Here is a 26,068-nt window from a genome sequence, read left to right as displayed (position 1 = left end):
GCACTCCTCCATGGCCTCTGCAACACTCCTGCCTCCAGGTCCCTGCTCTCTCTGAGTTCTTATCCTGACTTTTCTTTGATGATGAACTGTGATGTGGAAGAGTAAACTGAAAATCTTTTTCTTTTCGACATTCTTTTGGTCATATGTTTCATCATAGCAATAGTAACCCTGACCAAGACAACTATTAATATTAATGTCTCTTTTAGCATATATATCTCAATATCATTCTGTGATCCCCTCCCTACTAGAAAATAGATATTTTTTCTGTATTTTCTATTTTACTAGTTGTAGAGTAAATATTATTTCAATTACTTTAATCATTATATAATTTTTCTGGGATTAGTCTGTTTTAAAACTCTTAGGGAAATACTTAACAATTTTCTGTTTTGCTTTATAAGTTGTGGTTTTGAATCAGCATGACATTGTCTTTGAGTATTTAATGTGTTGAGAAGGTGAAGAATTATCAGCTGGCTTTGAGAAGTAATGCAATAGAAGGTGGATTAGAAAAAGTAAGGTAGAGTGTTACAAATAAGAGGTCATTCAGCTCAAGCCCTTAAAAGCAAAATATCCTTGCTTATTCATTAGGAGTAATATCAATTTCTTTCCTCTGGAAAGAGCTTCACTTCTTGACAGACCCTCACTTTTTACTTTTGTCTTTCTTCTCCCCTTTTGTGCCTTTGTAAAACTAAAGGTGTCTGTCTGGTTTGGTTGACAGATTAAAAACTAGCACAGTACTCTAGCTTCTGTAATATTCAGAGTCTAGCCTGATTTGATGACAGGTGCATCTGCATGGGGAGAGTATCCGTAAGTAGGCTGTACCTAGGTTACCACCATCTGGACTGGGTCACAGTGGGTCTCAGTTGGCCTGAGCTGGAGGCTTACTAGTCTGCCTTACTCGTTTACATGTGATTACTACTTACTCCCTCCTGTTTTCTCAGTAGTCCTCTTGTTTAACTGATGGCTCTTAAGACTTATCCGAGATATCCCTTTAACAGCATTGTTTTTATCCTTACTGTTTTAAATCTGTCATTTTATATATAACCATTTCCTTATTTGATGCTGTCCTTAGGATTTTGAATCCAAATTGTCACAGTATTTGAAAAGTTGAATTGGTGGACCCTTTTATGAACTGATGGAAACTATATTTATGGATAGTTGCTCTCATGAGGTACAAAGAGAAGTGAAGATAAAAAGAGAAGGGAGAAAGATTCAGGAGATTGGACAGTGAGCTACTGTATAATTTTGTTTAAAGGTGTAATCTTGTCAGGGGTCATGGTGAGTTGTTGGCATTTATGCTAGCCAGCCTTATTGCTATAACATCTACTTAAGAAACTGGGGATTTAAAACTAAATTCAATGTCCAATTCCAGTTATATGTGAGCTAATACAATACGTATGTGTATATAGTCATTATATAGGAATTGTATTCAGACTGTAAAATGATAATGCTCATATTCATTTTATATTGTTAATGTGTTTAACCAAATTACCTGTGATTTCTCTCTCTCCATTGCTGTGAAGAGTTCACAAAACTTGTCTAGTGAAATGGAACCCATTTAAATGGACTAGTAATTGTATAACTCTCCTTTTCCAGGTCATGTAATGTTTGCAGAAATAAAGATGGAGAATGGCAAGTCAAAAGGCTGTGGGACAGTCAGGTTTGAATCTGCAGAGTCAGCTGAAAAGGCCTGCAGAATAATGAACGGCATCAAGATCAGCGGCAGGGAAATCGATGTGCGCTTGGACCGTAATGCATAATTTCAAGCATGGTTGGAACATTCCCTTACCTGTTTATTGACTCTCCTAGTAAAAGTCATTTTTTAGTAATGTTGTATGCTTACAAATGCTGTAAAAATGAACTTTTAAAACTCCCACCAGCTTTTAACAGTATAATGTTGAAAAATATACTGTGATTTTCGTTCTCTCAAGTTTGAGTTTCTGAAGACAGCACGTCTGATCATTCAGTTTCAGTGAATGGACATACCATTTTTAATGAAATAAGCCATTTTGTTATTTTCAGTAGTATAGTTTGTCTGTTCTAGTTTCCTCAACCTTATTGTAAGTTAACATACTTTTTTTTTTCTTTTAAAATCTCTGCTTTGTATGTAATTGTTAAAGGAAAGAAAGGGCTCAGACAAATTAGGATGTGATTTTGGTTTGGTTTAAATTACTTTTCTCTGCTTATAAAGAATAGTAATTAAGTGTTACACTCTAAAGTTGAAGATGTTTTTTATTTGACCTAAATGAAGACATGAATTTTTTTCTTTTTGCCCCTCTATCATTCCATCTTTTCCACATAACACTATTAAAAATATCAAACTCCGCAACCCCTTATTCTGTTATTTCCAATAATTCCAAGTTCATATAGAACTGATAAAGTAGCAAGTCCTAAGTATAACACTAGGCAGACCACCCCCAACTTTCGGTCTAGTTTCCAGCCATTAAAATGAACTGCTAAGAACAAAAAAATAATTGAAATGTTGAGAGAGATTGTTATATAAGTGAGTCCCTTGCTATTCACTTCTATAGGAGCAGATGCATTCGTAAATGCAGTCTTAATAAACCAGGGAAGACCTAGGCATAGCATATCAAATACATTGGATCCCACGATGTTAGATATAGCCATGTCTCCTTTACCTGCAGAAGAATAGCATGTTGTTAAAATGTACACATCAATACTATATTTTATTAATAATCTTCATAAGAAAAACACTGGATACTTTTTGTTGGTTAGTTTTAGAAAACTGTTATTGTTAGAGCCAGAGTCTTATTAAATTTGTATTTCCTTGGGTTAGTATTTTAAAGTCTTAACATTTATTTAATAATTGTCTTTATTTATTAAACCATTTTTAATAAGGTATGCAGCTTACTTGTTGCTTTTTATTCTCATTTGACAATGAATTACTATCTGATGCACATTTCAGGTAAATGGTCTGGAGGGGGATTAGGTTGGTCGAATTAACCTGCTATAAAAACTAAATGCTTCCCGAGTCACTTCTTTTTTACTTAAAGTATATTAGTGAGGAAGTATTATTTCGTTTACTTTGACTTGCTTTTTGGTAAAAGACCTCCAGTCTTACCTTTTCTTGCAACTAACACACTTGCAACTGTATCTGGTATGCTTGTCCCTGCTGCCAACAAAGTAAGGCCCATCACTGTGTCTGGGATTCCTAGAGTTTCCCCTGTAACAGGCACAGAGACTACAGGTTACCAATCTCAAATCTTAGATGAACCATTTTTCTGAAGGCAGCTAAAATACTTCTCTATTCAGAAAAAATATTTAGGTATGTTTAGGTATTTGAACCAAGACATGCTTATGTGGTTTTTAGATGGCAAAGCATTTGAAACAGGTTGATAGTTGGGATAACCAGGTTAGCACAGTTTTTCAATGTCAGATAGCTGAAGATACCGAGTAGCCAAAGTTCTAGCAGAAAAAAGCCTTGTAGTTGGCATTCAGAGGAAGCTGTGTGTGTCACTGTTGCCTCTTTTGGACTGTTGCATTTTCTCTTTTCTACAAGTTACTTAGAGTAATTAAGCACCTTACAGTTATTGATTAAAATGTTGAAGTGTGAAATGCTAGTTGGCTTACTGTTTTTTGTTTGTTTTAAGGGAAGTATCTGAGGTTAGACAGGACCTTGTTCTTTCCTGCCTGAATCTAACATATGGCACCAATTTTTTAATATTTGTGTCAAATTCATAGCAGAAATGGGTTTATTCTGAGAAATAAAACCAGAGGGCACTTAAAAGGGGTGGGGACATGAAACTGCTGTCTTACTGCTGTGATGGAAACCATAGTTCAGAGTGAGAACAGAGCTGTCTGGACATCTTACCTTCTTCATGAAAAAGAAAACTATTTTGCTTTGTTTGTTTGTTATCATACAGTTATAATAAAGTTAGTTATCTAGGAGAAGTCGAGCCAGCCAGTTTGGAGAAGGTAGTTTGAATTTCTGTTACAATTCTTTAGTCTCAGCAGTATAGAGACAGCGTGCATATATGTTAGTAGATGTCTGGGCCTAGCTGTGGTCAGTGACGCTTCACTGATACAGTCAGGTTGGATGATTTGGCATAATGATAATGGGCATATTACAAGTAAGTGGTAAAACTTACTCTGGAAGATGCTAGAAACATAAAAACAATACTTTGATTCTCATTTAGTCATCTACATTGTATTTGTGTTACCATATTTAAAGCAAAAGAAAACACCATGTAGTCAAGTAGCAAGCACCCACTGCCTACCCCAGACCCCAGTCAATTTCTTTCTCTACATTCTACAGTGGATTAAAATTCACTTTTATGAAGAATTCTCATGAGCCCTGTGTAATTATAAACATATCCTATGAATTATACCCCAGGCTGTGTCATAGCATACATAAGAAATGCTTTTGGTATGTAACTCACAAAAACATGAATGAGCTTGTGGTATGTTGGTTGTGATGTTAAAGTTTTCATAGTTTGTAAGTAGTTTTTAGTCTTGTTGAAAAAAAAAAAGTATGCTCCCAAGACTACTTTAAATGAATACTTCCAATTTGTTCTTACATGAAATAATTTTCTTGTGCTATTATACTTAAATTCCATACCTGTTACTGTGACCATCCAAACTAGGATGTATGTGAATATAGATATCCATAGTGCAGACATGAAAAAGGTTATCACAAAGTAATTTTTCCAAAACTTTCTCCTGCAGTCTGGTGTTGTCAGAGCAAGTAATGTAATAACAGGAAGAGAGAGAACCCAAAAAATTCTTCTTAAATCTGCTTCTGGCATGCTGAAAACACTTGGTGGATCTGTAGTGGGAAAGTTTAACATTTTGAGTTTTCTCAAACATAGTTATATTAGAAGGCCGTTTAGAAGGCTATTTTGATATAAGGGAATGCGTATATTTTTTAAAAGACTATCTAGAACAGTAGTCTTAACCTGTGGGTCTTAACCCCTTTGGTTTTGAACAACCATTTCACAAGGGTCACCTAAGACCATGAGAAATCACAGATATTTACATTATCATTTGTAACAGCAAAATTACAGATACATGTAGTATCAATGAAAATAATTTTATGATTGGAAGCTACCATAATACAAGGAACTATATCAAAAGGTTGCAGCATTAGGAAGACTGAGAAGCACTGGTCTAGAATATGACCATATTTGAATACTTCATTACTGTTACTGCTGGTCAGAAGAAACTTAACTAAAACTAGGCATACAGTATAAGCTGTGAGACTCAGCATCCTTTAACTGACTGCTTGAATCAAATGTCTTGAACTGTTTGCTGAATATGCTGGTGACAGCGTTCACAGAGTAGGAAGTAGGGACATACTTACTTCACTGCACCTTGGGATCATTAGGGACTTCATGCTTTTGGGTCACTTGCTTTCTCCTCCAGCTAGTTCACTCCCCATCCCTTTCCCAGAACTGATGGTGCTATGCTTTGTTGTGTACTGATGCATGCTTCGGAAGTGTTCCGTCTAATGCTCCCTGTGCCTCATCATTTACTACATTCAGGCTTCACAGTTGCTAGAAGCAGTCTAGAGAAAGGTGGGCTTAGCATCCAGGGTGTGTGCTCTGGGGACTAGGATGTTGAGTAAATTAGATACAAGTGGGACTGGGCTGTACACTAATGTATATAGTTGATCATGTGTAGGTTGGATCAAATCACAAATATTATAACTCATAAAAGCTTACCAAGACTCAGACAATGCACCATTAATTTAGAGACAGATTTTAACATGACCATTTTGACTAGTTCTTTGGAGTTTTTGTAGTTGTTTTAAATCTCCTCAGTTTTAAAGACTACAAAGTATGTTTTGGAAAAATAAATATCACGTGTCAGATTTTTAAAGAAATATATTAGAAGCTTCCTTCTCAATCACTTAACTGAAAATGAAATCACTTTTTGGTTTTTCGAGACAGGGTCTCTCTGTGTAGTCCTGGCTGTCCTGGAACTCACTCTGTAGACCAGGCTGGCCTCGAACTCAGAAATCCACCTGCCTCTGCCTCCCAAGTGCTGGGATTAAAGGCGTGCGCCACCACTGCCCGGCATGAAATCACTTTTATAAAAGCTTTTCTATTCGGGAATGAGATTGTATTGAGCATACCAAGCTCATGGTCGGCTTCACACAGCATGTTTAAATCACACCTGCCTTTTTCCCATTTTGTTCCTCTGAACCATCCCCTTTCCTTTGTTTGACAGTTGTTACAAAGATGTTCTTTTTTTCTTAGCCAGTAAAAATCCAAGCTCCAGCTTTGTCTCTGCTCCTTCTCTGGCTTGGCATGATTCTCCTGCTGCCATAGTTGGTGATGTTTCTTCTACTGTGTCTCATAATTCATCCCCACTCCCTTTTCTGTTTTGTTCATTTGCTGTGTCATCGTAGTTCAGTCTTCTGTGAACATTGAGTGACGGTAAAGAGCCTAAAGTGCAGCTCTGACTGTCTCTCATAAATGTTGCCTGTTCCCTTACGGTGTTTTGCACAACTCTTGCACTTCCTGTCAACCTGCTCCTCTGCTGCTTCACTTGCATGTGTCAGCTCTGTCTGCAAGCATGTGAGCAGGCCTCACTCCATAGAGCATGCCTACACCCCTGCATCATATATGCAATAAAAGTGTCAGTTGTTGCTTCCTGACGACAATATCAGATTACTGAGTTAAAGCCTTTTCCTGTCCCATGGGGCCCAATTCAAATGCTCCTTTCTCCATGTGCATCTCCCATCCGAGTATCATCAAAGTTTTCAATCTGCCTACTGCATTAACCATGGTGTTAGCAGTTTATGTTTGTTTATGGTGCTTACACATAGAAATTTTCACTGATTTCAGAGTCTGGGTCTGAGAAATGGTTCAGTGGGTAAAGTGCTTGGTGTACAGGCATAAGAGTCTGAGATCAGATCCCCAACACCCACGTAAAAAAGCATGGCAGCCCACATGTATAATCCCAGTGCAGTAGGAAGGCAGAAACAGACAGATCCCTAGAGCTCACTGGCCAGCTAGTCTAGCCTAATCAGTGAGCTACAGGTTCATCGAATGACTCTGGTCTCAAAAATGATGTGAAGTCTCAAAAAAATGAGGAACAGCATCCAGGGCTGGCTTCTGGCTCCACGTCTATGTGTGTTCCCCTTCCTCTACACTTCTAGCTGATTTACAAAAAATATTTATTGGGAGCTCCCTAAAGGCTAGGACTTACTTGCAGTTCATCATCTCTGACTCCATAGTGTGTTGTGTAAGCATGTGCTAATTACTGACTCGAAATGAGAAGCCAGGGTTTTCTGTGGTTAGATGGAACAGTGGCAGGGTGTAGATGTTACCTTCAGAAACCTGACCGAGACCATGCAAACTTAGAGAAAGCTGGGAGTAACCAGAATCTTCCTGAAATATTCCACTGTCTGTCCTTGACTGGCGACGAGTGGAGAGCTGGCTCTCATGCTCCCACCCCAGCAGTGTTTGCCGTTCCTGTCTCTCCTCCATAGCCTTGGCAAGGCAGGGACAGCAGGGACTGCATGTTCTCATGACCAGTCGGCTGATCCTTGTGTCAAAACCCAGCAGCAGAACATACAGTCCATAGATGAGCAGCAGTACGCTTCCCTCATACCTACACATAGGAGAAATTGGTGTGTAATTATCTAGAATAATTTTTAAACAATATTTTCTAACAAAAGCAACAGTAGAAAATTCAAGGAACCACTCTTAAATACTTTTATCTACCCAGTCTTGGTTATAGTATTGTTACAAACTCATAAAAACCCAACTCTTTAAAAAGTAATATAAAATTCATTGTCTGACTTTATAGATTCAAGTACTAGGCATAAAAATGCCTTGAAAATAGTTGGAGAGTTTAAAACTAATTAATGGATATTTTTTAATTTATTCAACATACTACATTTCCCAACTATTTAATAATTAGAAAATAATATACTGTCTTTTAGATTTTTTGGTCCAGAAACTTTGTGTAAAATACTTAGACTATGTTAGATTTTGGCTGGAACTTTGCAATTTGCTCTACAGAGATTTAGAAGAAAGTTGGAGGTGTGGGGTATTGTTGGCTTTTGAGGTCTGACTGTAAAGCCCAGACTGGCTTTGAACGCTGCACCCTGGATTGGCCTCAAGTACTCAAACTCATCATCCTCCTACCTCTTCCACTTGAGTTTTGGGGGTTTCAGATATGTACTACTATGCTTGGTCCCTTTTTGATGATTTGATTGTAGTTTAATTTGGTTTATATTAATAAGAAATAAAAAATATTCTCAAGTGAAATTCCATCATACAGCACCAAGAATTGTCTATGCTTTGGTTTCCCATTTTACTGTATATTAGCTAATTTTATCACATTAATATTGTTATTTTATTTCATAGCAGAGAATCACTTCTCTGCTGCAACTCAAAAAGAAAGAAAAAAGAGTTCCTGATTTCCTTGGTTCCTGCCGCTTACAAGTGACAGCTGAATTCCGGGGTTCTTTGCTATACTAGCAGCCTGATTTAATTTATCTTGTTTTCTCCTTGTTTGGGTTCTCTGGACACATACACATGTAGCCATATATTTTATATTTATTTTATGGTATTTGGCATAGGACACCTAGGACAATTGTCAGCCTGTGAGTCACCACCCTTTGGAGCTTGAATGGCCCTATGACAGGGCTTGCCTAAGGCCATCTGCGTATCAGATGTTTGCACGATGATCATAACAGTAGCAATTTACAGTTATGAAGTAACAACAAAAATAATTTTATGGTTGTGGGTCACCACAACATGAGGGACTGTATTAAGGGTTGCAGCAGTAGGAAGGTTAGAACCACTGACAGGAGGTAAGAGCGCCTGTTTGGTAAGTTTATGTCTTTCCAAAGTTTTGGTGTTTCCACCAAGTTTGCTGCTTTTTTAATTTTCTTGGGCCTGTTAGGTACAGAGATTATGAAAAAGCAGCAAGCTTTTTTGATGGTGACACAGAATCATTCTGGGTTCTTCCTTCTGTTCTGGGAGAATGGGAGACGCTGCAGGAGTGCAGGGGCTTCTGCTGTTCTCCAAGCTTTTATTACTGTGGGCCTTGCTAACCAAGGCCAGGTCAGTAACAGCCTAATAGAAGAGAGTGCCCACAGTTGGAGCTGTAAGTGACACCAGCAGTTGGGAAGGTTGTGAGCATGGAGACCATGGAAAAGGAAGAGTTGGCTGTCTCCAGTGACCAGGAGAGATGCTAACAAGTAAAGGGACGGTAGAGAAACGCAGCCACCAGCAGTTGTGAAGGGATCAGCTGAGACTGGAGCAGCTGTTGAAGGGAAGGTTTTGAGAAACTACACTATTAAGCCCTCAGACTTCAAAAGCTCTGTAATTATGTTTTACATGAGTGACCGTTACTTAAAGCTTACCAGTAAACTCGGTTGTCAAATATTATGCCAAAAACTGCTGCTACACTAACTGCATACACTGCACAGTCTCGGAACAGGGGCCAGCAGGAGAGTGTTGAAACCTGGGAAACAGTGGTTTGATTTACTGTATGCATTACAGTGTAAGTCATTCAAGAACAGTGTATAGTATAATACTGAAATCACGTATATTTGTGGTAAAATATTAAGTTTACATATTATGTATAGAAAAAAATTTTAAAGAGAAATTGTATATAAACCTGTACTGACTTTTATAAACTTGATTAAGAGATATTTGTGGATTAAGTCAATTGAGTAAATGTGTTTTTTTTAATGTGGCTATTAAATTTGACTGAACGCAATTCCAGTGTCATATTGTTCATCTCAGGCAGGCTTAGAATTTGTCAAGAAAATACATCTTATTGAATAGCTTTCTTACCATGTTGGATAGGAGGCCACAGGCAGCACAGATGCCAAGGAGATTGTAAATTGCAGATCCTAGTATGGTGCTGATACCAATATCTCCCTTTGTGATAAATACACCTGGGAACAAGATAGTAGTAGCTAAGTTAAAGCTGACTTGAGACTAAAACCACACCAAATAAGCAGCAAGTCAAAGGAACAATATTTACCCAAGAAGGCGGTAACTAGTTCAGGGGCGGAGCTACCTGCTGCCATGAAAGTTGCACCTGCAACATCCTGCGACAGTCCAAGGGCTAAAGATAAAGGAAGTGATTACTATGGCTGACAGTGGCAAAGAGTATACAGTAGAGCTATGTAAAAGACACTCAGAAATTACACCTGTACATTATACTGACTGAAGCTAGAAATTAAACATTTGGGTTAGAAATAGAGGAATCCTGTATGCATCTTGGTTTCCTATGAATGCATTACTTAACATTTCTATAGAAAGGGCGGGTGAGATGGCTCAGCTGCTGAACATACCATGCATGCCAGGCAACATGAGTTCAATTCCCAGAACCCATGAAAAACATGGAAAGAGATACCTGACCCCACAAATTTGTCGTTTGGCCTCCACAGGGGTATCGTGACATGTACACTCATATACACACATATGCAAGATGTCTTAGGATTTCTATTGCTGCAATGGAACACCATGACTAAAAAAGGCAAATTGGGGAGGAAAGGGTTTGTCTAGCTTTCACTTTGACATTACTGTTCATCAGTGAAGGTAGTCAGGACAAGAACTGAAGCAGGGCTGGAAATTGGAGGCAGGAACTTAGGCAGAGGCCATGGAGAAGTGCTGCTAACTGGGTTGCTTCCCATGGCTTGCTCAGCCTGCTTTCTTACAAAACCCAGCTCTGCCAGCCCAGGGTTGGCACCACCCACCATCAGCTAGGCCTTCCCTCATTGATCACTAATTTAGAAACTGTCTCATAGCTGGTTCTCATGGAAGCTTTTTGTCAAGGCTCCTTTCGCTCTGATGATGCTAGCTTGGGCCAAGTTGACGTAAAATCAGCCAGGACACAAGATAATAAACACTTAAGGGCCATTGAGGAGGGTCAGTTGATAAGGGAACTTGCCTCTAAGGCTGATGGCCTGAGTTCTGTTTCCAGAACCCGAGTAACAGGAGATAACCAACCCTTCAAAAGTTGTCTTCTAATCTCAACATATGTACCACGTCATGCCTCCACTCCCAAACAGATAAGTACACAATAAAAAGGAGAGGAGACAGAAAGTCAACCAATTCAGAGAGGTGGGCTACCAGCTATAGGTGAGCTGCAAAAACAACTCCTTTGACAAATTACAGTCGTTCGGGATTCCTAACCTGACTTGAAAGAAGAAAGGGCTCAGTGGTTCTTAAGATCTACAAAGAAGCTGCGTTTACAACACCTACATTATCTAATGGAAAAGAAGAAATCAGTAAACAAAAAGCCCAGTAAATCTAGCATTATGCAAATTACACAAAAAAGTATTGTCCTATTTTTTTTTTTTTTTTTTTGGTTTTTCGAGACAGGGTTTCTCTGCATAGTCCTGGCTGTCCTGGAACTCACTCTGTAGACCAGGCTGGCCTCGAACTCAGAAATCCGCCTGTCTCTGCCTCCCAAGTGCTGGGATTAAAGGCGTGCGCCACCACCGCCCGGCAGTATTGTCCTATTATTTGAGTAGTTTGTGGGTATCGTCCAGACTTAGAAGCATACAAGTGCTTTCACTTAATTGACATTGGGAAGGGTATTTTGTGGCTCTTCCATTGTTAGAACCAAGAGATGTACTACAGGAAGGGAAAGAGAAAGTCATACTGAAGAAACAACTCAGTCTTTCAGAAGTTTCCATCAAGTAAAGTGTGTGTGTGTGTGTGTACATGTTTATGTATGTACATATGGAGGCCAATGTCAGGTGTCTGCTCGGTTGGCCATAACAATTTTGAGGCTCCTTAAGGGATCCTCCTGTAACCACCACCCCTGGGGTTGAGATTACAGTCATGCATCAGTGCAAGTGGCCCTTCATTTAGTCCTGGGGATTGGGATTCATCCTCCAGCTTGAGTACCAAGCATACCATCATCCCAGCCACCAGAATTCAGATTTCTAAGACTTGATGGAAGTCCTTTTTTGATGCTAACTGCTTTTACTGTACTAAGGTTTTTGGCCCTCGAACTCTGGTGTATTTGATTTGGTCTCTGTCATGGTTGGTCTTGTTTCCTGGGGTTTGCTTGTGAAGACTGGCTGTTTTTTCTTTTTTTAATGTGCATTGGTGTGAGGGTGCCTGATCCCCTGTGAGCTGCCATGTGGGCACTAGGAATTGAACCCAGGTCCTCTGGAAGAGCAGCAGTGCCTTTAACTGCAGCCATCTCTTCAGCACCTGACTGATCTTGCTTACTCTTAAGTACACATTTCTTCTTTGTGGAAACTTTGACTTTTAGCCTTATAAATTCCTTGTTTGGGGTGTAGCAGATTGAATTTTATAAAACTTACTACAATATTTGTATTCCACATTCTTTCCAATAACTTTTCTGTCTCTTATTTAAAAGGGGGAACTGAGCATATGGCTCTGTGGTAGAGCACCTGGCTAGCACGTGTCAACACAGATGAACCTTTATGACTGCTTTGGCAAATTGAGGGCCATGGCAGTGTGATAGTGTTTTCAAGGTCAGGACATTAAAGCAAATGGTAGAATTTCCTCAAGTGACCTCTCTTGGACCATTTGCTTTAGTGCTATAGACACCACACATGTCCTGCCAGGATAGACCTCATGAGCCCGTATTGAAAGACATACCTCCAACAATCCATGCTTTGGCATCCTTTTGAGTCTTCCAAGCTTAGGTACCAGACATGAGGGAGAGCAAGCCTTCAATGATTCCAGATCCATCCTTTCACTATCACTTCAGTAGGGACCCTAATCAGGTACCTGAGCTCTGTAAAGCCCCCCAGACTGAGGAACAATAGAAATGATGCTTCTTTATTGTAAGCTACAAGTTTTGGAGAGAATTTGTTAAGTAGCCGTAATCATCAGACTTCCATTGCTGAATGCGAACACTAACTATGCCAGATGCTTCTCTGTGTGTCAGGATATGCCAGTAAACAGACAAGTGCTGCATCTGTCACCTTATGGTGTAGTGGATGGACAGACACAAAATATGGGGATTTTAGAAGCAGCAAGAAGTGAAAATAGAGAAGATATGAAATGTCGTGGGATAAGAAGTAACTGTGGAGGGGAGGTTTCAAAATGAAGGTGTTACTATGTAGTTAAGAGTGTAGGCGGGTTACATAGCCATAGACAGAATGAAGAGCCCTGAGAGAAGGCAACAGAGTTAGACTGAAGGTGCATCTTGTATGGCCTCATGGACCCTAAAGACTAGGGAATATTCTTCTGAACCACAATTTTCAGTTGGTGGAAAGGCCCAGCTACTATTTTTTATCCTTTGGGGCCATTTTGGTGTGAGGCATCAAACAGCTCCACTCTGAGGTCATCTGGCATGTGATGATAATTGTGAACTGGGTTCAGAAGAGTTGGAGTGAGATAAGTCAATCCAGACTCTCTTATCTGTTCCTACCTGCCTTGACTATATCACTTAAGTACTTGACTTCAGTAAACAACGAAGGGAAAAACCATAATGGCTTGTGGGCTTTGGTTTCGTGGTGTTTCTTTTAGTACATATGGTATATATATATATATAAATGATACATACTCAGCCTTGTCCCTGCATGTTCCATAGCCTCAGATTCAACCACCTGTGCATCAAAATACTTGAAGAGAAATTACCTTTATTCTGAATATGGACTAGACTTCCTTCTTTTTCCTTCAACAATACAATGTATAGCTAGTTGCACACTGTGCATACTGTATTAGTTATGATCACCCTGAAATCATTCGAACTACTCAGGAGGGTGGTGGTCACTGTGCACACACAATAGATGATTTTGTGTGCCAGACCTGAGTGTCCTCAGATTTTGGCATTCTCAGTACCTCAGGAGTACTGAGTAATACTCATTTGTCTTAATGTATAGAATGTAACCAATATGTACATATATAGATGCATACACATATATGTACATATATTACTAACTTGCCATCGAATTTTAAAATTGAACAAAAAGGCAAAGTGAATTGCTGTATAATTTAACTTTTCATTTTGGAAATGAAGGCATTATCTTACAATGTGGCACTCAGCTTACTTTCATATTTCTAATGTTCTTTTTAGATGTGAGTTTTAGAATTTACATTTTACAAAGAATCAGCATTTGCTACTACATATGAGGCACTGGCTTTAATACCTAGCACATACACACACACGAACAAAACAAAACAGAAACCAAATCAGGACCTGGGAGTAAGGAAACAAAGTCAAGTCTCCTGGATTGCAAAGATTGTAAATGTAGGAACTAGGCAGACCTGGAGGGCAGTAGCGTTTCCATAGCTTCATGCTACTGACCCATAACTATGTCTATTTGATATTTTTAATATTTTTTCTTTATGAGATGGTTTCATGTATCCCAGGTGGGCCTTGCATTCACTGTGTAGCCAAAGAAGATGTTTAACCTCTATTTCCCCACCTCTCCTGGGGATTACTGCTGTGCCAGGACTTTGGGATTGTTCAGTGCTGGGGATCAAAACCAGGGTTTTGAGCTTTCGAGGCAAGCACTCTACCCACTGAGCCAGATCCTCAGCCCCCTCTTGCATTCTTAACTAGGAGAAAGTACTTATTGGAAAACAAGAATCCTTGACAGTTTTCTAGCACATTTCCAGGAACTTAAAAGTTAGTGTTACAGATACTTAGGCTGTGCCTTCCAAAGCCAGTGTGGGAAGACAAAGGAAAGCAGCCAGCTTTTCTTTCTAACAGTAATGAGGCACACTCAGTGTGCCCTGAAGACTGACCAGTCTTCCCTCAGTGTGGTCTGAAGACTGCTTCATTGGACAAATTTCTTTTCCAGAGAGAAGAGATGGTGGATTGGGCTGGTTTAAGGTTTGGAAAGCAGTGGTCTTCAGAATTCTTTTGGTTTCAGAAGGCATTCTTGCTATCTCCTGGGCTTTAATTGTAGTTATGAAAGGAAAGATTCTGTTAGATGGTGGAATAAAACTTCAAGGATATTTTTATTTCAAGTCCTTTTGTATGGTCGTAATAATATTTTGTAAAATGGTTTACATCTCTGAACTTTACAGTAGATTGGCCTTGTCTTTCTTGACCTTTGGGTAACATTTTCCTGTGCTGTAGTTTATTATTAAGGATAAATTGTTCTGTTTTTCCGTTATTACTATCACTCTTTTTTTCCTATTAATCTGGAAGAACAACCACATATGCTTCAAGATACAGAGAGACATCTAAGGTTTGATCTCTTTATAGGTTCAGGTGCCAATACATTGTTTCTATAACGTACAGCATTGTGGCCATGAGGTGATTTAAAACTCACCAGACTTTCTCCTAAGTGTGTTCTTCTCTGTAATGATCTATGGGAAAGTTTGTGACTTTTTAAAAATATCTCTGTACCAAGTAGTAAAGAGAACTAAGCTAAAACGGAGACCCAAATTCTATCACTGCCAAATAATTTAATGTAAGTCTTTAAAGAGGTTGTTTAGAAAAGCCTCATACCATGTCAGATTTTAAACTGAACAAACTCTGAAACATCTCTATAATGCTTTCAAAGACCTGATTCTTTTGAAAAAAGATTTCCCCCAATTCACTGGGTGTACCACTACAGTAGATTCACCTGTTCTCTGAACCGCATGGTTCCTGTTGCCCAAAGTCAGAGATGAGATAGCGCCTATATGGTTCTGATGCAGAAGACATGATGCTTTCCACCACTCAGAGAGAAAGGGATTAGTGCACAGTGCGATTTTACCATCACTACCTGTTCCTGCACCTACATCTTGATAGTACCCAGAGTACTTAGCTCCTACTAGAGATGCAAATGCACTCCAAGGGATTACTGTTCAGGCCAGAGAAAAGAGCACCGGTGGGGGCGTTGGCTAGGCTCTCAGGAGGCTGTGCTCACCCAGCAGGGAAGAGACACTACTCTGAGTCTTTGTTCTTTCAAAATGCTTTTGCTTCTGTAAATTTCATGAGGCTTAAGAGTTCAGATAATCCCCTCAAACTATAAGCTGTCCAAATGTCAGACTCAGAATTACTAAGGCTCCTAACTTCACAAGTTAGAGTGAGCTCTACCTGGAATTAAAAGTTACTTTTTTTTTCCCAGTCGTCTGTCTCTGAAACAGGAACATAGGAAAACATTAGTTCAAGGCAGAGGTAGTGAAAGTAATTTTTAAAAGATAAAAAGTAAATATTTAAAATACTTTTCTAAAACGTAGGAAAATTTTCCACTTAAAATGTGTTATAACTCATAGGTGTTAGCATGATGGGGATTAGATGTTGGAATTGAATAGTTTATTGGGTTAGCATTTAAACGGAAGGTTCTAGAGTAGCTTACTGGAATTTGGCTGAAGCAAGTGACTATGTTTGTATTGTTGTTGTTTGGCTGAAGCAAGTGACTGTGTTGTTGCTGTTAAGACAGGGTTTCTCTGTGTAGGTCTGGTTGTCCTGGAACTCACTCTGTGGACCAGGCTGCCTTTGAACTCGGAGATCTACCTCCCTCTGCCTCCCAGAGTGCAGGGATTAAAGGTGCAAATAACTATTCTTAAGAGTTTCTCTGTACTTTCTATGTAGCTATTTTAGAAACATTTAAAGAAAGTTGTTCAAGAGTGATTGAGTGTGGCTGAGATACCTGTGACATAGTAAGAGGATCCTGTTTTTATACTGTCTTCTGTTTCTACAGAGCTGTGCATCTCATCTCTGTTTGTAGACAGGAGAGCCAATCTTAATTGGTGCGTGTGCTCATGTGTGTACTATAAAGGTACATTTATGTTAAGAGATCACTTTTTGAACAAAGATTATTAAATTGCAATAGTATAATAGGGATGTTAATTCAAGAAAGAATCCAAAGGAACTCTAAAAAATAGTGTAAAGTTGCCTCATAGGTTATTAAGTAAAGGTTTTATAAGCTTACATCTTGCCTTATGAGACTGTCTGATTTGTTTTTACCCTAAGACGGGCTTCAAGCTGTCATAATGCACCATAGACTTGGTATTTGCTCCAAGCACATTTTTTTATTGACTTATTTCCCTTCTGCACTTTGATTTTTCCTGGGTAAAGGAATCTTAGTAGCCTTCTCAGTATATTCTGTAATAATGAATTCTCAGTGGCTGCTCCCTGTGTGCAATTTACTGCATTTTTCTTGTGTACATAAGACAGAGTTCTTTGAACTAAACTATAATTACCTGTTTCACAGCTGACATACCTGAGCATACAGAGGTTAAGCACTTGCCCAAGAGCTAGCAGCTTGCAGAGTTGGGAATTGGACACAGATGTGTCTGACTCTTAAGTTGGACACTTCCAACCATTCTAACAATTATGTCATCTCAGCTTGTAGTCATTGGGTTCCCCACCCACCCAGCCCTCCTGTATGACATAGACCTTTCACTGAGTACCTGAACATATAGGAGGAAAAGATGGAGGAAGGAAAGGCCCCAAGCAAGTAAGACACAGTAACGGGAATATAACTAGCTTCACAAACCAAGCCTGATAGTCGTTGGCATAGCTTCTTTTAGCTGGTCTTACTGAAATGACCAGATACACAGAGGTACCACTCTTCTTGGTACTTTACTTCTTCTCTGTCTTTTGCACCCACACCCACTCTTCAGCATCTTCCAAGTCAGGGTCTGATGAGGACAACTAGCAGGGATGAGGACAGTCACATCCTTCAGTTCCCTTGGCTCCAAGGTGACTGACCTTCTCCCTCCCTTTCCAGAGTCCACGTTCTGCATCTCGCCACAGAAGCCATGTCTTTTCTCTAGTTACAATGGTGTGGACAACTATTCTCCCTGCATAATATGGATGAGTTTCACTTTAGACCTTTGTGTTTAGGTAATCTCCTGTAACTCCTTTTGTAGCCCAACCTAAATGGAAGAAGAAACAGGATTGGAATCCGAGTCAGAATTAGAAGGAGGGTGGGGCTGACAGATTAGGAGAGAGGGCCAGCATTGCTTTCCTGTCATGATTTCACACAACTCAAATAATGGCAGACTGTATCTAGTTGTCCAGAGGAGATAAATGCATACCTTTCCAGGGTTGAAGGGCATGGGGAGGATGTGTGGCTTTTATGACCTAAAGTAGAGCAGAGAGTGAAGAAAAGTGGAAAATCCTTGCTGGAAGCCTCTAGCAGCCACAGCTATAGGAGAAATTTCCAGCATGCCATCATTGTTAGAGTGACCAAGAACACCCGCTAACCTAGCTGGGGTCCTGCCATATTATCAATAAGAGGCTCTGTTTCCTACTGCTTCTAACTCTGCCTTGCCTGGGGACTAGTCTCAAGGCCCCTACACTTTTCACCTTGCTGAAGACTCTGCTGCTAACCCCATAAACCACTGTGGACCAGAGGAGAGAGCACTATGGTGATGGGGCTATCCTGGGACAGTTATTCCATCACCGTCGTACTGGAGCTAGAACATTTACGCCAGCAGGAATTAGCTGTGACCATTGAATTCCATAGTACTGTACAGTAACTCCAAGTGCATTTTAGACAAAATGCTAGGCTGAGAGGCTTGTCATCTCTGAAAATGTTCACAAAATTAATTTATAACCCTTGGTAGGTTTCTAAGAGTCGAAACCTAGTTCAGTAAACAACTCTTGGTTTTGTAATGTACTTCATAGTTACAGTGAATGTCTCACACATGTTTTTATCAAAAATTTCAGTGCCCTTGGGTAGAAAATTGCTCCCAAGATTGTTCAAATAGAACCGGGCTTCTGGAACAACCATTTGATGGTAAATAAGCTCTACAGAGGATTCGTAAAGTGACAGCACATAGGGTGGATTGTGGAAGACCAGAGAGTACGGAGCGCCAGCTGTGTGGGCTCAGCTTCACTCTCCTCAAAGTAAAACCAATGCATTAGTCCCTGTTTTGTAAGGTTTTTATATAGGTGAAGCCACACACACATATGTATATGCACACACCCATCCCCCTACCCCCACACACGCACATGCACGTGTGTTATGTGCTCCGGCTTCCATGACTGCATCATGATGGGTGTCTGTGAGTAAGGGACCGCTCTGGTAGAATGTGGAGTGTTCATGTTCTGAGGACTATGTTATTACTCATCAGCTGATGAAGTGAGTGGAACTGCACAACTCGGCTTATGAAGGAACACGGAGGAAAGGCGTGCAGACTCCAGAAGTCAGAGCCTGTGGATGGAGACAAACTGTGCTGATTGATTCTTATTGCTGATGTCATTTGAATACGAGTATGGCAGACCTTGAAAGAGGAATGATCAGACTTTGACAAGTGGCTCGAGCGAAGATTATTTCTACCTCATGTTGTTGGCTGTCATTTTAATACTCCAGAGCTGAGTCAAATCTTACAGCTGAGGAAGATTGGCATCCCATGGGCATCCATCGGCCACACAGTCCTGATAGCTACCGTGTTATGTTGACAACAGGGATTTTCTTGAGAAAATGGTGATGTTTCAAAGAAATTCTACAAGTGGTATAGTGGAAGTCATTATGACAGAAGAAGGAAACCTCGTAATGAAGAATATATGGAGGGCATGACCTAACATCCAATGCAGTAAGTCATGGCTTCTGCAGGACTGGAAGTTTATTTTGTTTTTAATCTTTTACTTCTTATAGGCAACCTCTGTAAAGAGAAGTCTTGCTGGATTTGTTCTGTCGGCTCAGCTGAGTCACTGAAGCTTACAGTTTTTAGTGAGGTGTGAGCAATATCTTACATTTTCTGTTTTTCATGTTCTAATTAAATGCACTGCTGACATTAGAATGAAAATATTATTAGAGTTAGGATTATGGAAACACACACACATATGTCCTTAGCATGTGAGGATTGGTCAAGTATGAAAAACGATATATTCTATGAAGATGAGTTTGGGGTGTGGGGACAAGCATAGAAGCAAAACAAGTGAAAAGAAAGAGCAGCTTTTGGGGGTGGTACTTAGATCTTTCTGGATAGAAGGCCACAGGATGGAAAGCCGAAGCAGACTTCCTAACTTTAAAATGTTTCAGCTGCAACACCATGAATGCCCTCAATATAAACTGAAACCATAAACCATGGAAACTTATAACAATGCTAATACCTGTACATACTTTCAAAATCTTTAGAAAGTTAGTAAGAATAATAAGTCAATTTATCTCCCCCCAAACCATATGCAGGCAAGAAATCACAAAAACAAGTAAGTAGGACTATGATTTTCAATAAACACATAGATTAGCCACCTTATACATAGGAGAAATAGGAATTTTATAGCATGAGGTTTTAGTTTTATATAACAAAGATATTAAAGGTGATATTCATTTCCAGGAATGGACACTGCCAAGGCCATGGAGGGTGTAACTGGCATACCCTCGGTGAGATATCTGACAGTATCATAAGTCTTACATATGCATAACCTTGTCCTTTAATCAGAAAATAATCAGAGAAGAATGCAGAGAATTTATACTGTATGGATATAATACTATTTAAAGCAGTTCTATGAGATTAATAGCTTAAAATTATGAGTTTTTCCCTGGACACTATAAAAAGTAAAGTCCAGTGTTTGGTTCTGGAGTTACTCGTAGGATCATGAGCTCCTATGCTATGATTAGAAAGCATGGGTTTTGAAGAGACTGCCAATATGGGAAAATTAAAGACTCTTGGTAGGTGAGTGGATGGATGGATGGGTGGATGATAGGGGTACTTAAAAGGCTGACAGAAAAGACTCTAGCAAAATGGTATGTTTCGGGAGCTTTGGGGATCTTTAAGAGATGCAAATTTAGGTGGGTTTACTTTTGTTATTGCATTTCATTGAGCAAAGATAATGTGCTAAAATCAGCCAACACTAAAATAGCAATGTATTATCTCCATAAAATATAATACTGGTATGAAGTACATTTGCATTTACTTAAATATTAATGATTATGATAAACTTATTATTGAACAGAAGTTTTGTTCCTCTGCCATCACAGGTGCTGTAGTTCATAAACATGCTGCAGCCACACATGAGAGCAAGAAAATAACTTGCCTTGCATTCCAGCAAGGGTGGAGGAGGGTAGGAGGATGGCGAAAAAGAGAGTTTACACTCAATTCATGCGTGCGTGCATGTACGTGTGTGTGTGTACGCGTGTGTGCGTATGTGTATATGTGTATATATATATATATATGTGTGTGTGTGTGTGTGTGTGTGCGTCTGTGTGTGTACATGTTTGTGTGTGGGGGGCATGTGTGTGAATGTGTGTTTATGTGTGCATATGTGTGTATGTGTGTATATAAGTGTGCATGTTTATGTGTGGGATGGAGTTAAGGGTTCTGCTGTTCTGTTCTCTGTAGTCTTTCGAAGGACACAACCCTTAACTTTGATTTTGCTGTGAAATGAAGGTACTCAGCAATTTAATCAGCTTTGAGAGAGGCCGCAGACTTTGGTAGTTCTGTGTAGATGAATAGCCCTCATTTTTCCTTGTCTTAGGAACCAGTGCCCCTGCAAAGGCTTGTATTCAAGAGTTCTGGGAAATCTACAGTGCAACAAGCTTTGAGTATCCCAGCTTATTTTGAGAAACTACTAACACTTAAAACCCAAGGATATTATCTGATAGCCGAGGTACCTTTACATGGAGTTTAGAATTTATTTATTGGTTCATGGGTTACAGTTCTTTTAATGTCCAGTAAAGAAGTAGAGAGAAAGGAGGTCCTTGGCCACATCTGCTTCTCCCCTACTCTCAGAGCCCAGGTGAAAAGGGTTTGAAATAGAAAACATTGAGGACCAGGCACACAGTGTCAGGGGCACATCAAGAACACTGGTGCAAAATCTCAGGGCTGTCCCCTAACAACCACTGAGGTTCTGGAACAAAAGGAAGCTTCTGGAAGCAAACAGTGTATAATAATAACTGAAAAACACTCTTCTGCCTGGACTCCCAGGATGAACCCCACAGGACCCCAGGACAGACATCCATGCTCAGCCACCAGCTGAGAGGGACAGATCTGTGTGATAGCTCTTCTGCAAGGTCACAGGAGACCTTCCCAGTAACTTACAGTCACTGATGATTTCCAGGGAGGGCAAGAAGTACTTGTCACAGACGATAGAGACTGCCATGAACATGTAGAGGATGATGAGGAAGTAGATGACGACGCCTCCATCCATGCCTTCCTGCTTGGTGAAGAACCCTTCGGGAAACTCTGACGCTGAAGACACAGCACATTGAGTGCTGTTTTCTGCTGAGGAAAAGGGAAAGATCACAAGATGTTGGAGTCACATATCTCAAGCCCACAGAGCCAAAACTGGGGTGTTTGGAAGGGATATGGAGATGTGGGTGGAAATATGATACAGAGGCTTAGATGGCCGTTGAAAGCGGTTATTTCATGAAATAAGCTGATAGAAGAGAATTGTAGGGAAGATTTATTACAGCGCCTCTCTGTGTCTGCTTCTACATGGGAAGAATGCTCTGATAATTTCTCCAACAATAAGAAGTGCAGCCCTGTCTACCTCAGGGTCTCTGAACTGCTGCAGAACATTCTGGAGAATGCACTGGCTGATCAAGAAAGAGTATTCCCATCTTCTGCAAGGCTATGAAGCAGAACAGATACGGCAGGAGTTGGGGTTAGGGAGGGGGCATGGATATTCCCCTCTCCATCCCATATCTAGATGTGGGACTGGGATGTCTGGACCCATTGCCACCTACCTGTGGCCCTTGGGAGGCGCGGGGGCAGGAAAACACCACGGACAGGCAGGTATGCAGAGACCCAGAAGATCGCCAGCAGCAGGACCCTTCTTGTCCAAGTTGGGCCCCATTTTGTCCGCATTTCCAGCGTGCTCTTTGCAGTGTGTAGTTCAGGAAGGGAACAAGGGAGACTTATGCTGAATCATGTGAGGAGTCTCCTTCCTCCCCAGTGCCTGCGGGGGGGAGGGGTGTTACAGCTTAGGAGGCCAGCAAGGGAGACAGCCTAGCTTCTCTGATCAGGAGATCCAAGTCCTAGGGTGGTTGGAGGAATTAGGGAGGGGCACAGATAAAAACCCACTACAGCTGTTTCCATGCCGGACTCTGAAGGCAGCAGGCCCAGGCAGCCTGTACCTGTGCTCCTACCGGATCTCTTTAATATCTTCAAACTGACACTGCCTTTGACTTCCCCTAGATTTATGAGGGCCTGGGTTTGCTTGATGATGCCCTCAACCCTCTTCTCTCTAGCCCTTGATTCTAGGAATTATTTGAGCGGGAATATATGTACTTTCTGCCTACCACGGCACGGTTTGTAGTGTTATTTGGATCGCTCATGTTCATCTTGAGTTAGAGCTAGAGACAGAAAGGTCAAGTAGGAGGACTGAAACAGTTGAACTGGGAAATGAGGGCCGCATGAATGAAGGCAGCAGCTATGGGGATTGAGAGCTGCCCACAGTGCCACAAACTATTAAGGAGACAGAATGGATGCTGTTTGATCATAGATCAGCTGTGCTTTTTGCCAGAAGGAGCTGTATAAAATGCTAATTGGACAAGGCAGACAGCATTCGAATACATTTTGTAGCTTGCCAAGATCCAGAAAACCTGTGGCAGTGGAGAAACCTGTGGCTGATGGTACAGGGTCTGGAGGAGACTGCAGGGTTGAGTTCTAGCAATGTTTATTAGCTGTGTGACCTTAGGTAAAGTACGTAACCTCTCTGTTCCTTCCTTCCACTATCTGTAAGGCAGGGATCACCTCTATTTTAGTTTGGTGTGTACTACATGACAAATGTAACCTTTTGAGGACAGTCTCTTCCACGGGACCATTGTTCTGTTATTCTGTCATCTGTCTATCATTATTTATTTCTTGGATTGAGATTAAAAGCTGCCATGGAGAAATTCTGTAGCTTTGCAACCATTTTGGCTCCTTTGTTTTGTACATAAAATTGGTGTGACAGGAAGGTATTATATGCACATGTGCAACTATCAAATAATAAATTAACTGATTAAAGTTTAAAAATCAAAGTGCCAAGCCTTTGATGTAGAAACCGGTGCATCTCGTGTAAAAGAGCAAGCTGCTTCTGGCTGTACATTGAACGTGTGGCATTTAAAAACCACCCCAGCACAGACGTCTTGCTGGGAACTTTCCTGGTGTGAACCTCTCTGACACTCAGCTCCCCGGATGTGCCCTATGGTGCTGAGGCTGGGATGCTGAGTCATCCGAATATAAACTAGAGGAGTCTGCTCTCAGTACGTGGAGCAGAGCTCCCCTTGGACTCTCAGAATCAACGCCAGGGAAATGGGCCACTGGGTGCTGACTGCTTTGTGATCTCCCCCTCAAAACCCAGTACACAAACCAGTTTGCACAACAAAAGCATCGCTCACAGTTGGAGTGTCAGCCACAGCAGAAGCCCAACATGGAATTTTCAATATAGGTCAAACAAGGTTTTTTGTTTTTTTTTTTTAAAAAAGCAAGTACCAAAAGGTACAAGCCCATGTTTGACACAGAGCAGAAATCTGCAGCACATAGTAGGCCCACAGGGAACATGAGTTGGTAGATTTAAAGAGTAGTGACTCTTAGAAACAGTCCCAGAAATGTGTGAGTGCCCAGTCTAAATAAAGTAGCCTATTAAACAGGAATTTACCAAGAAAAAAAAAAAAAGACATGGGTAGCTAGATTTGCTTTAAGGTTTATTATTCTCTTTGGATCAGGCTTAAGATCTGTGAAACAAACCACAGTTGTAAAGCCACACAAGGGAGGTGTACGGCTTTTGTTATTATATATGACAAAGATCCATGTAAACACCCAGGGTTAAGAAATAGAACTTTACAGCCACCCCAGGTGCCCCTTTATGCACCTCAACTTGTGTTTTGCTAAGGAAACCACCCTCCTGACCTGGGCACTGGTTACTTGATTGTGTGTCTGGTTAGAAGTATAAGGCCCCTCAGTGGGGACATCTTCAGGCAGCCGTAGTCTATCTTGTCCCTGTTGATGCTCTTTCTGTGCTCTTTGGGCTTCAGGCCTCCTCTTCCCTCATTCTTACAGCTAACCTCTCAGTCCCCCACTGTCCTGATTCCTACATCCTTGTGGCATCCTTCAGATTGTCTCTGTGTTTTCCATATTGCTGCAGCTCCGTGCGGAGGCTTCCTCACACTTGGGCCCACTGGCCAGGCAGTTTGGAGGTGGGGTATTCTCAGGAAACACACCGGGTCTGCTGTCTGTCTCTCTGCATTGTGAGCAGCCCCTTCATGCTCGAGATTCTTTGGAGTCTGCAGACTGGAGGCTTTCGAGTGCTACAGTGTTTGCATTTATCGAGATGGTTTCTACCACTTACTCTCTGTACCCAAAGGTGAGCAGTTCAAGATGAAGCATTCGTGATTCTTTCCCATTAGCCACTAGTTCCCAAGGGAGTTATCTTCCTACAAAATAGCCAGTTAGATTAAGCATGATTTGAACTAGCTAATTTATATCTGATCAACTGCACTGGCTGTTCCTTTTGAAGGCCAAGTTGTCTCAGCTAGGGGTAACCTCTTCACCGTGCTGTGTGAGAGTCCTGACATGGTCTTGACTCTGTTTGATTGATTCCTCATCAATCGGTAGAAACAGATGCTCCAGGCTTGCCTTAGAGATTAGCCCTTCCCTCCAAAATGCTTCTTACTACTTTTTAAACAAAGCATTTCAAGGCCATGGGCTAGTGAGACACCAGATGCCACCAAGTACGATCGCCTGAGTTTGATCTCTGGGAGCTAGGTGGTGGAAGAAGAGAATTGACTCCTATATGTCGTCTGCTGACTGCCACATGTGCATTATGGTACAGACATGTACACACAAATAAATGCAATTAAAGCAAGTCAAGATGCATCACAAGACTGCAGTCTAAGCATGCATGTTGTTAGAGACAACTATTGCTATTTCATTTCCAATCTCTCTTCTTTCTCTGTCTCTGATACACACACACACACACACACACACACACACACACACACACACAAAGTCATGGTCTTCTTTTTTTGTTTTTGTTTTTGGAACACAGGCTTCACTATGTAGCCTAGCCTGGGTTGTCACTGGTCATGCAGTGCAGGCTGGTTTGGCAGCCATGACCCTCCTCCCTTATCTGGCATCACAGATACAGTTCTGACAACTCTACTTCCTAATAAAGTAACTTGAGACTCCCCATGGGACCCCTCTTCAGTTCACAACTAAGACTGTAAGTTGAACCTTTCCTGCTCTTAGCTGTACCCCCTTCTGTCATGCCCAGGGAACTCATGAGCCCAGAGAATGATGGAATTAGAATGGCCCCATGCTAGTCT

The 26,068-nt window shown here is 40.8% G+C and overlaps 2 protein-coding genes across 5 annotated transcripts in view; one reads left to right on the top strand and one right to left on the bottom strand.

Annotated features, from left to right (window-relative positions):
- The window catches only part of Myef2 (myelin expression factor 2), a 39,346-nt gene extending 35,773 nt beyond the window's left edge, over nucleotides 1–3,573 (top strand). For all 4 annotated transcript variants that reach the window (XM_028760046.1, XM_028760044.1, XM_028760045.1 and 1 more), the window contains one exon: nucleotides 1,594–3,573. In XM_028760046.1, the coding sequence (XP_028615879.1) occupies nucleotides 1,594–1,757 (164 nt within the window). In that variant the 3' untranslated portion in view covers nucleotides 1,758–3,573. The remainder of the gene's footprint in view (nucleotides 1–1,593) is intronic.
- On the bottom strand, nucleotides 2,275–21,934 carry Slc24a5 (solute carrier family 24 member 5). Its single transcript, XM_028760047.1, has 7 exons — nucleotides 21,858–21,934; nucleotides 9,777–9,880; nucleotides 9,341–9,441; nucleotides 7,292–7,575; nucleotides 4,577–4,783; nucleotides 3,080–3,181; nucleotides 2,275–2,636 (listed from the first exon to the last, which is right to left on the bottom strand). Exons 1-7 carry the CDS (start codon nucleotides 21,922–21,924, stop codon nucleotides 2,314–2,316), a joined length of 1,188 nt encoding a protein of 395 aa, XP_028615880.1. The 5' UTR covers nucleotides 21,925–21,934; the 3' UTR covers nucleotides 2,275–2,313.
- Between the last annotated feature and the right edge of the window lie 4,134 nt (nucleotides 21,935–26,068).

Source organism: Grammomys surdaster, unplaced genomic scaffold, assembly GCF_004785775.1.
Source record: "Grammomys surdaster isolate TR1022 unplaced genomic scaffold, NIH_TR_1.0 126381, whole genome shotgun sequence".
Taxonomy (NCBI): Eukaryota; Metazoa; Chordata; class Mammalia; order Rodentia; family Muridae; genus Grammomys; species Grammomys surdaster.
This window is presented reverse-complemented; position numbering and strand designations above follow the sequence as displayed.

What these genes read in the sequence shown, in the direction of transcription:
- Slc24a5 (XM_028760047.1), bottom strand. Translation starts at nt 21,924, where the DNA reads ATGTTCATGGCAGTCTCTATCGTCTGTGACAAGTACTTCTTGCCCTCC. An exon ending in TTTGACAACCGAGTTTACTG is followed by an intron (nt 7,576 to 9,340) that starts GTAAGCTTTAAG and finishes TCCTATGTGTAG; the next exon opens with GTATGAGGGAAGCGTACTGC. An exon ending in TTGGATGGTCACAGTAACAG is followed by an intron (nt 3,182 to 4,576) that starts GTATGGAATTTA and finishes TGCCTGTTACAG; the next exon opens with GGGAAACTCTAGGAATCCCA.